General features: G+C 49.1%; 1 protein-coding gene across 1 annotated transcript in view; it reads left to right on the top strand.

The window, feature by feature from the left end:
- Positions 1 to 2453: 2453 nt before the first annotated feature.
- The window catches only part of RIMS4 (regulating synaptic membrane exocytosis 4), a 60370-nt gene continuing 52140 nt past the window's right edge, over positions 2454 to 10683 (top strand). Inside the window, exon 1 of the mRNA XM_075166446.1 lies at positions 2454 to 2769. Coding sequence (XP_075022547.1) covers positions 2673 to 2769 — 97 coding nt within the window. The 5' untranslated portion in view covers positions 2454 to 2672. The remainder of the gene's footprint in view (positions 2770 to 10683) is intronic.

The following is a 10683-nucleotide window of genomic DNA, read 5'->3' as shown; positions in this document are numbered from 1 at the left end:
ATTTAAATTTTTCCTCTCATGCTTTAAATGAATAGAAGGCAGCTCTCAGTGCTTCTAGGTAGCTCCTGTGCCTGGGAACCTGGAAGCAGATTTTGATTCACAGATGCCTCTTGCTCCTCCAACCAAATGTGCTGCCGGGACTGGTAGACAGGAGCTGTCTTAACAGCTTTAATGCACTTGGTTGTGTCCCTACAGCTGCTGCTAATGGCTTGATTGGTGCTATTGAAATTTCTTCTTAAACATATGGTAATACATTCCTCACTGATGTCCCTGCCTTTCAAAACTCAAACCTGGAGTCATCATTGTCTGTAATAAGTTCATTCTGTTCCTTCTGCTTTACTGCCTGCCCAACCTAGTAACTCACTAACTCCAGAGCAAATTTTGATTAGTTTTTTAATTAAAAACATATTTTCTATTGGGAAGCCCTGCAAACTCAGCTTGGCATCTGATATTCAAATGACCTCCGCTGTTCTGGATGCAGCACCAGTAATGACAACTCTGGATATCAGGGCCAGGAGTCCACTAATAGGCCTTAATTGCCCTGATGAGCCTTTCCTGGGGCCCCCACCCACCCTCTCTGCCAGGAGCTCCATTTAACCTCCAACGCCCAGTTCCTGCCTGGGCCATGTTGTAGGTGAGCCTGCCTGGTGTTTGGCTTTCCTTGGTTGACCTTGGAGCTGGTGTGTCTATAGGACCTATTGCCATCACCACCCTGCTCTACCTCCCGCGGTGTGGGACTGTGTCTGGGGTTGCTCCTGCTCTGTGCTGGGGCTGCCCTTCCCTGGTTGCAGCCCTGCTCCTGCTGCTTCCTGACACTGGCAGCCACGAAAAGGCTACAGCTCTGGTAGGATTTTCAGTAGATGGAAGACTCTTAACGGATTGATTTAGTAACTGTTTGAGAGAAGAGTACAGGTAATATTATGGGCTATAATTCTTATGTTGCTTACTGTGCATGGAAATAAAACCGAAACCAGTATTTGTAAGTATGAGGTCTCTAGCTCTATCACAGCCTTAGAGCTCAAGCTGAGCCGAGTGTCAGGAATGACTGACCCCAGGATGCCCAGTCCAGTCATCTTCTGGTTGTCTGCAGCCAGGCTCCAGCACTGGAGGAGGAAAACACTTCTTCAGGCTATTGTTCTGCAGCACTCAGCGTATAGTAGTTTTAGCTGCACTTTTCCTTACAGAGATGTTGGGCTCTAATCTGGAATTTTGGAATAGCACAAACAGGCCTGTCACCTCATGTGTTCAGTGGGATGGCCTTTGGTTATCGTGATGGGTGGACACACCAAGTGCGTGAGGAACATCTTCCTCTGTGCCCTGAGGGGACAGCATCCTCACTGGGGAGACTAGGTCACCGTCAGAAAACATGCTCCGTCTCATCCCATCCAAGCTTTTGTTGCACTGAACACTGAACAAATGAGGATATGCTGGGTTTCCTTCCCCAAAGTGGGAACGGGTGATACCGTGATGTCTATGCCGCTTCGGAGCGAGCGGTGTTCAGTACCTGTGGACAGCTGGTACTTCCGAGCTGGTGATTCTCCGTAAGGCTTGCCAGAAGAGAAACACAAGAAGCTAGCCTTGGGGAAGGACCTAAAATTCACTTGTTCACACAGCACCCCAAGTTCCCACCAGCACCTATCCAGCAGTGTGCTGCAGAACTGGTTTAAATGCTGAGGCAGAACTGGTTTAAATGCTGAGCCAGAACAGGCAGCAGCCTTCCAATTGAATTTAACCCTCCGATCAACCACTAAAGAAAACCTCTTGGTCGACATGCTTCCTGCCTGGGACCTTGTATACTTCCAAGCAGTGGTTTTTGGTTTTGGGGGTTTCTTTTTTGTGGTGCCTGAAGAGAGATACCTGGGGAGGGGAGACTTGTGCTGGTGGGTGGTGATGACAACGACCTTTGGGGTGGGGGAGAAAGTTAACGCACGGAATTAAATGCTATCATGGCCTGGTTGGGAGCAGCCTTCTCCGGGGAGAGAGAGGGCCTTCTGAAATGAGCAATGGCTGAAACATCCCTCAGAAGCGGGAGGGACGGGTCTCCCCATTGCTGCTGGCCTGCAGGCTCCGCGGGTGTCTGCGGACGCCCTTCCCCCGCCTCAGGAGCGGCAGCCCCCGAGGTGGCTGTTCGTGGGGCTGGGGGGCCGGGCTGCTCCTTAAACTACACCAGCGTCGTTTATCTCCCCACCCCGCCTTTTGGAAGAAACCTCCTGAAAGTCTCAAGAATATTTCCGGGGACACACACAGGGCCGGGGCCGTGTGAGGAGCCGCCAGGGCGGGAGAAGGCCCGTCCCGCTTCCCCCGGGCCTCCTCCGCCTCCGCGGCCCCCTCACGAAGACGGCGGCGGGGACGAGGAGCCCCCAGCCGGCCCTCCGCCCCGCCGCTGCCCGTCCCTCCCCTCCGGGCGGCGATTGGCGGCGGCGCTGCCGGGCGTGAGGCGGGGCGGCGGGGCGGGGCGGCGCCCAGAGCGCCGGGCGGCAGCAGGTGGCTCCGCTCCGCAGCGCGCAGCTCCGCGCTCCCGCCTCGCCTCGCCCCGCCGCCTCACCGCGGCCCCCGCCGCAGCCAAGACGCCGCGGGCCGTGCTCCGAGTGAAGAATGGGGCGGCGAAGCTGGCCAAGCCGCCGGCGGCGGCGGGCGAGACCCCCGGCGGCGCCCCCGGATCCGGGCTCTTCATGGAGCGGTCGCAGAGCCGCCTCAGCCTCTCCGCCTCCTTCGAGGCCCTGGCCATCTACTTCCCCTGCATGAACAGCTTCGACGAGGAGGACGCGGGTACGGGGGGGGGGCTGCAGCCGGGCCGGTGGGTCTCGGTCGCGAGTGGGGCTGGGGGCGCGTGGCGGTAGGGATGTAAAAGGGGGGGCAGGGGTGTGCGTGGGGAGGGGAGGGCGCCCCAAGGCAGGGGGGAGACCCGGGGGTGTCGGAGGGGCCGGGTGTGAGGCCGGTTTCCAGCGTGCGTGTGTGTGTGTCCACCCACGGGTGCCGTGGGAGCAAGGGGAGGTGGCGCAGGCTTGGGAGGTGGCGCAGGTGGGTTTGCGGTGCGTCGGTGCTAGCCCTGACCCCGCCGCGGGTTTGGGGTGTAAGGGTCCCCCTCCACTGCCCAGGGGGTTTCCAGCGTGGGGTTTGTGTGCAGCGGGGTGCCGGGGGCTGGGGTGCTGAAGGGTTTGCGCAGGGAAGCGTGCGCCTGCGGAGATTAAAAGGGAGAATTTTTTCATGACGATGAAACGCGCTCCCTCTTCCAGTCGATAGCAAAACCGGGGTGTTTGCAAATGGAGCGGCTTATGCGCCGGTCCTCCTCTTGTGCCGAGCTGTGTAAAGTGGTGAAGGGCAGCGCTCAGGGAGAAGGAATCCGTTCTGCTGGACCTTGTGTCCAGTCTGCCACTGATTTATACACAATGAACTCTCAGGCTAATTGTTCTGAGGGGTCATTAGCACAATACACCACGCCGCTTTCGGAGAGGGGAATAAAAGGGGTTCCGTTTAAATGAGGGCAAAGTTGATCGCAAAACACGTACAAAAGCCTTTCAGAATGGACGCGGTGATTTTTGCCTGCTTCATAAAAACCTTTCTGGCCTCAAAGAGTTGGCAGTGGTCATAAAATAAGACCAAGCTTCAAAACCAGGGCCATAGGTAAGGAAAAGTAGGAAAGAAATTGGGTTGAATGGGAAAGGAAGGGCGCTGGGTGCTGGAGAAGGTGCTGGGAGAAGAGGGCAGCAAGCAGCTGCGTGGGTAGGGAGGACATAGGAGGGAGTGGATGGAGAGCGATGTATAAGCACTTTGTCCGTTCCCGGCGGCTCACTTATAAATGAAGGATGTTTTTCACAGTACACACTGTACCAGAGATCAAACCTTTAAGTGAATCTTCTGAGCAGCAAATAATAGAAGTTGGTAACTAAGGCGTATTTTAACACTGGCTGTCATGGTTGCATCCCTCAAAATGCCGGCATGCTCCTTTGTCTAGCGGCTCATCCCAAGATGTGCAGATGCCAGCAGGAATACATGGGCAAATCAGCCTGCTAGCTGCTACACCTGTAACGTTGTTGCTTTTAAAGGAATTGACGTAAGAATAAATTCATCATCTGTGTGATTAACCTAGGATTGTCATCAGCGTTGTGCAGGGGAGTCAGGCAGAAGATTGCATCCTCCAACAGATGTATTTTTTTAAATTTGGTTCTCAAAATTATGCTGGTGATTCATATTTGGTTTGAATGTTGAGGAGTGTACAAGACAATAAGGGGAGCTTTGGGAAGTCTCGGCGCTGTTGCTTCAGAAAAGATTGATAATGAGACATGCCTGAGTACGAGAACCTGACACAATGCCTTGAACAGCATTTCATTCCCTGGTGTCCAACCCCTCTTGCTGAGCGGGGTGACAGTTTAAGTGAACGTTTCCTTTTCCAGTGCTTAAAAAAATGGTTCTGCACTGAATTGTATTTGTTCACACTTAGTGAATGCTTATGCGTGAGTGTTAATAGGCTGCTTTTAATACAACACAAGTACTTGTCTCTGAATTAAATAAATCTACAATTCAGACCTCATTCTCCAGCAGCTTATTAGTGGATCTCGCTTGCCTGAGTTACTCTCATTAGTAAAGCTGCTTGGGGTAACGTTCAGCACAGGGGGGACATTGCAGTATCACTCCTGTGTTTTGTGCCTATGAGTGTGTATTCAGACACATATGAGCAAACAGCAAGAAAGAATGTGTGCCGCTTTGTATTTTTTGCATTAAAACCACAAGCGTATAATTTTCTCAAGAAAATAAATGTCATGAAAGAGAAATGATAAAAGAAATGCTGAAATTGTGTCAGACAAGATTCTGTATTATTCATACCCATGCACGTTCCTGAAATTGAGAGAGATTCTGACCAGTTTGGGTTGCAGCGTGATTTCTGTCAAAAAAATAGATCTTGATTCATCGCCCTCATTCAGGGAGATGAATACTGCGCTTGACAAGATGTTCTCCATAAGAGATGGCAGGAAAAAAAACAAAATTGATCCCACGAGCATTGACAAAGTAAACAATCCTATTTCAAACAGACACATCATCCATTTTGTCTGAAGCTGAGAACCACATCTTCAGAATAGTCATCCTACAGAAAAAGAAGAGGGGCTGATAAATGGCCAAGCTTAAAGGAAACTTGACGTTTTCCTCTGAAAAGGGAAAACAGCCTAATGAGAGCTCAAATCTACAAAAAAGAAAAATTCTTGGGGTGTTTCATTTAAGTTACTATGGGTAGGCCAGATTAAAGGAGCGTAAAAGGAAATTTGCAGGAGTGCCTACACTGAGAGCCGTGGCGAAGTGGAAACATAGCTAGCCACATCTGGCCAATGCTAACAATACTTCTGGGTTCCAGTATTTCTCACTTTTAGTCTTGAAAAATGGCTCTGCTTTTGAAAGATGCTTTTACTTATAGAATATTTCCTTTTCTGCCGTGGCCCTCTTGTTCTTCTTTGCTGTCCACCTGCTGGACATTAGGTGAGAAGGCTCTTCTCATCTTCCACAACTCTTCTGCCTGCCACACCACGCCTGTGTCTGGGCTGAGTTCTCGGCAACAAAGTGAATGCAGGTGATACCCGCTTATATCTTAGTGCGCAGAAGCAGGCAGCCAGCGTAGGCAGGATAGCAGTAGGACTTGGAGCAAGAAACTGGATCACTTTTGAATGCTTCCAGGGCATGAGGGTGATTGAGTTTCAGATGTGTCCCGTGGCAAATAAGGCTGCGTGGCTGTCTCTCCAAAGAGGTGGATGTGGACTTGCACTCCTATGTTGTAATAGCCTTTTCATTCCTCAGCTGCGTATACAAAGAGGATACTCTGAGCAAACACTGAGCTCTGTTCACCAGTAAGCTGCAGCGGGGCTTTGAAATAACAGAAATTATTGTCTGCACTCAGTAGTGTAAGGACTCCAGGTTAATAACTGTTTTGATCTCGGCATGGTAATGTTGCTGTCCTTCCTGCTGACTGAGTGTCTCCATTGAGGTCCCCAGCAATGTCAGTGAAATTAAGGAATTTGAAACTGGTTATTATCATCATAATTGTTGGTTTAACTTATGCAAATGTCTGTCCTGAGCTGTGATAATTTTTCAGTTACGGGTAGTAGACTAAAAAGAGGTAAAAATCAATCATGTGTGCGCACTTCTAGAAACACGAGTCTTAAATCAGTGCCTATTTCTAACAGTGTGAACACAAGGCTTAGCTGTCCTGAGGATCTGCCATGCGCTTGGTCTTGGTCTTGGCTGGAATCAGCCGTTCGGTATGCTGGTATTCATGTGGCGACATGTCGGAAGGGACCGAGCTGCCAAGTGGCAAGTGCATGGGGGTTAAAAATAGGGTGTTGAAGATTCACGATGACTGTGGGGACCTGCCTTGTAGGCAGCTTGTGAGTCCTGGGTGCAGTTCACATTTAAAATTGTGGGATTGTGGAATGGGGGTGTATGAAATCCACCTTTAAGAGCAGCCTTAGCGCAGCCCTGCCCAGTCCAGGATAAGGGACATCCTTAAGATTAATGGGGATGTGTTTGCTGGCGTGGAGGAGAACCAGCTTGTACCACGTGCAGAGCATGGAGTTTGGAGAATTTGCTAGAGCAGATCAGAACGTGAGGTTTTGGTAAAGAGCAATGGCACCTGACTTGGAGCTGCATGTGCAAAACCCAGTGAGCTTTGGGCAGGAGAGAGGAGGTGGTTTTAGTAGCAGGGACAGTAGCAGGTTTTGGTAGCAGTAACAGGAATCCGGCTGGGAGTCGGGAAGCCAGAAGCAGTCCTCAGCTCTGAAGAGATGAGAGCTTCCAGACGAGGACCCTGTGTACTACAGAGGACAAGGACTACACCTAAAGAAATGCAAATAGGGAAATGACGAAAATCGCTGAAGGGCATGTGGTTTTCTTAAGCCTCTGTGCCTAAAATGCAGGATCCAGGAGCACTTCTCAGGCCTGTGTGCTCCAGCTGTGCTGTGGCTTAAGTGGGTGAGGTGCAGGCATGCTCCAGCTCCTTTCTTTTGTGTCGTATGTCCTGGTTTCCTCGGGAAGGAACCCACTTGCACTGGCAGAAGGTATCTGAGGCATGCCCTGAAAGGGACACAGATTTGGGTGTTTGGGAGACTATAGCCATGGGTCCTATTGCAAATGCAGCTGCCCTGAAGTCCAGCTTGAGCATCTGCACAAGGGGAAACACATGTGTTCCTTACGGAGATCTTGTACCCGTGAAAGTGTGGAGAGCAGAGAGGCTTTGATCAGGCAGCAGGGGAAGGTACAGAATAGCTGTGAGGGACGTGTAAGGGTCCTGCAGGTCAGGACCCCAGCACAGGGACTGTCCAGCTTGGCAAACCTCTGCCCTGGCTATGAGATGGCAGAATCAAATCGTGTCTCAGCCAGCTGGAGCCAAGTGTCTGGCAGAGAGAAAATGGTTTCCAAAGTCAAAATGTCTCCTAGATACTGACGGTAAGCCTTCCTCGTGTCAGCTGCTCGTTCAGAAAAGAGTTGAGTTAGAGATAAAATTCAGCCAAGGCTGCTGCTTTCCCCCACTATCAAGTACTGGCAGATGCGCTGCGTTACGATCAATTGCTTTGAAGAGAAGCTATGTGAAATACTAATTTAATGGATTGATAAACACATTTAAAATGTTGGGATGGAAGAACGTGCTGTGGGCATGTAGTTTAGAATACTCTTTTGTCTGGGTTTTATCTATTGAACTTCTCTATAATTTTAAACATTGAACTTCTCTATAATTTTAAATGTTAAAGCGTCACAAAGTTGCTAAATAGAGGGAGCCCCTATGTGTGTTTTCAAGTTGCCATGGATATTTCCCAATTGCAACACTGTATTGGATTGGGGTACATATGATTTTTAAAGAAAATGATGATTCAAGTCTTCTAAGTAGTCCATTTGCATATTTTTTAAATGCATATATATCAAACATGTTAAGTCCTTTTGGTGTTTAGTCTGTTTTTGCTTCATCCAAAGTTACCTTTGAAGTTTTGTAAGTCTCCGACTAGTTTCGTTAGTTGTTAGGTAAGTAACCATGTTCACATGGCAAACATATAGAGGACAAGGGAAATTATTTGCACAGCTGGAATATTAACTATTTTTGTTATTAATCTTTTACAAATGAAATGATAGTTCATCCCTGTAACCCTGCAAAGACACAAACTCTAGGGCTCATCTGGCAATGCATTACTCCAGGGATGCTGCAGGACAAATCTGAATCAGTCTTGGAATGTACAAGTACGTAGAGAGTTTGCCTGTGGCCTAATCCCTGCTGTGCACCTAGCCAGCTCTCTTGGCTGGTGCAGAAGGCAGAAGAAGCCATGGCTTTTCCATCTTCTTGCACAGTAAGGGGCATAGGTTATCCTAGTGATTGTAAGAAATGCTGCTCTCCCTGCTGGGCACATTCTAGCTCTAGGTAAGCAGATGTTTGTTTTATAAATGGATTAAAATTTAGAACAATTTTAGAAGGGCTGCTGTCAAATCCGTCTCTCATCAGAGGAAAGCGTATGAAATGGACCAACAGCCTAGAAGAAGATGCTGCGGATAATACCTGCAGAGGTTACTGATCTCGCACCCGCTCATGAGTTAACCCAGATCATAAATGCAACGACTGACTCTTACGCGGCAGATGTGCCTAGTTGGTGCAGAGCTGAACAAACCTTGCTGTTCCTTACATCTCCTGTGCACTAAAGGCAGCTTTCTGCCCGCTGGATCTGTTGCCTGCATGTGCGATTGGTAGACTGCTATTAGAGAGGATGGGTTTTGTCTTCTCCTGGGCCCATGTGAGACCAGAGGAGAGCAGGAGCCCTGTGGATGAGTCAGCACTAGGAACAAGAGGTTTGAAACCTCGTCCTCATTTGTGTTGCTCTTGGTGTTGCGGCCGCATGTGAGAGCCGTAGTCCTCGGCCAAGTTCACGCTGTGCTTGTAGAAATGCAAAGCAAAATGGCAGTCTCTGTCCCAAAGAGCTTACAGTCTGTGGCAAAACCCAACAGATGGGTACGGATAGACAGATGGGAGAGCACAGGGGAAGGGTGACGTGGTATCGGTCAGCGCTCAGCGTGGCGGGCAGCCTTCCCGCGGCACCAGCTGCTGCCCGTTCCTGTCTCCCACTGGGCACCCCGGCAGAGTCGTCCAGCACGCCCCAACCTGGGTCATCCACCTGTGCCTCATGCTGCTGCTGGATGTAGGCTGAGGAATTGTTTTAAATGATGCAGGATGGGGGAGAAGACAAGCAGCGGCTGGCTCTGGGATCTCAAGCGCTGTGCCACGATGTGTTGCGTAGACGTGTCCTTGGTGGTCATCCGGGTGTGGGTTCACAGGGGAGAGGGTACGTGGATGAAGTCATGGGCCTCCTGACAGTGGCACTGTGCTGTCCCCTTAGCACTGCTTATTGCAGGACACATCAGAAGTCATGGGAAAGCACAATATTGTCTCCTTCCCTCGGAGGTGACTGCATCTGGCCTGACGTACGCTGTAGGTGTTTGGAAGATGTTCTGTTTCAGCCACGTGTGCAGGAGTTGTAGAGGGCTGGTTATACGTGACCCCTGCCAGCCACAGGGGAAGGATATCTCTTTCTCTTACTTTGCTGTCAATTTACTTCCAAATAGAGGAGTCTGTCCCTGGAAAGCTTTCTATCTAGGAGAGACTGTTTCCTTTTTGCTTCTATTTCATGTGAAGTTAATTTTAATGCAACATTTATTAATTCAAAAGCACTCTCTTCTCCAGGCTAAAAAAATTATCTTTACTCTGTCAGATTCCTACATCAGGACAAGTTGTGAAACGCTGTAAGTACTTTGCTTCAACATTTCTGTTTGACAGAACGTATGTATCTGCTTTGTGTAGGGAAGAATTAAGTTTGATTGGAGTAGTTGTTTTGAGGAATAATTTAGCTGTGCAGTTATTTTCTGAAGCACTTTCTGCTCGTATTTGAGTGCCTTCAGTTAGATTAGAAATGTGAACACTTTAATTTAGGAAACGGTTTGCAAGTTGTTAATGTGTTTTAGTGGGGCAGTGAGACCTGGCTCACACAGGCTTCTCAACCCTCCCATCTTCTCCTCTCTTCCCGACAGACATTGGTCATGAAGCACCGTTAGCATATTTGAATAAGGATTTCTGGTCTTCTGCAGAACTGTTCAACACGATTTGAATATCCATCTAGCCAAATGATGTTCTTTTGAGGTTTGGTTTTATTTTCTGGGAGAGGGTGTGAAAACCATGCTATACTGTATGGGAACGTGTCATGATCCTGCAACACAAATAATGCCTCAGTAGGTGCCATTGCTTAAATCATCTGCTGATGACATGCACAAATTAGGCACACACTGCTTTCCCTGTAAAACTATGCTTGCCTTGGGATCTGCATTTAAGTTACATATTTGGCTTTGCGTTTGCAAAATAGCATGCGTGTAAAGGCTGGGAAGCCCTGGTACAGCCTAACTTCATGTAGGAATAAAGCAAAGCTCAGCAGCCCTATCCTTTAACCAAATCCAGCCACAGTTAAATCATTGTGGCAGATAATGTTTCAGCTTCACGCCATTGGAGTGTTTTATCAACTTTGTCCGATACACAAAGAACTCGTACAGCCTTGCAGAAGCCAGTCTAAAATGTTTGAGCGCTCAACAATTCAGAGAGTACGGTGTGTACAGAGGTAAATGTCACATTTTTCTCAAAACTGTTGTATGACTAAGAGGAACTCGTGCTAACGTCTG

Source organism: Calonectris borealis, chromosome 17 (assembly GCF_964195595.1).
Source record: "Calonectris borealis chromosome 17, bCalBor7.hap1.2, whole genome shotgun sequence".
In the NCBI taxonomy this organism is placed as follows: Eukaryota; Metazoa; Chordata; class Aves; order Procellariiformes; family Procellariidae; genus Calonectris; species Calonectris borealis.
The sequence above is the reverse complement of the archived record's forward strand: the minus strand, read 5'-3'. Positions and strand labels throughout refer to the sequence as shown.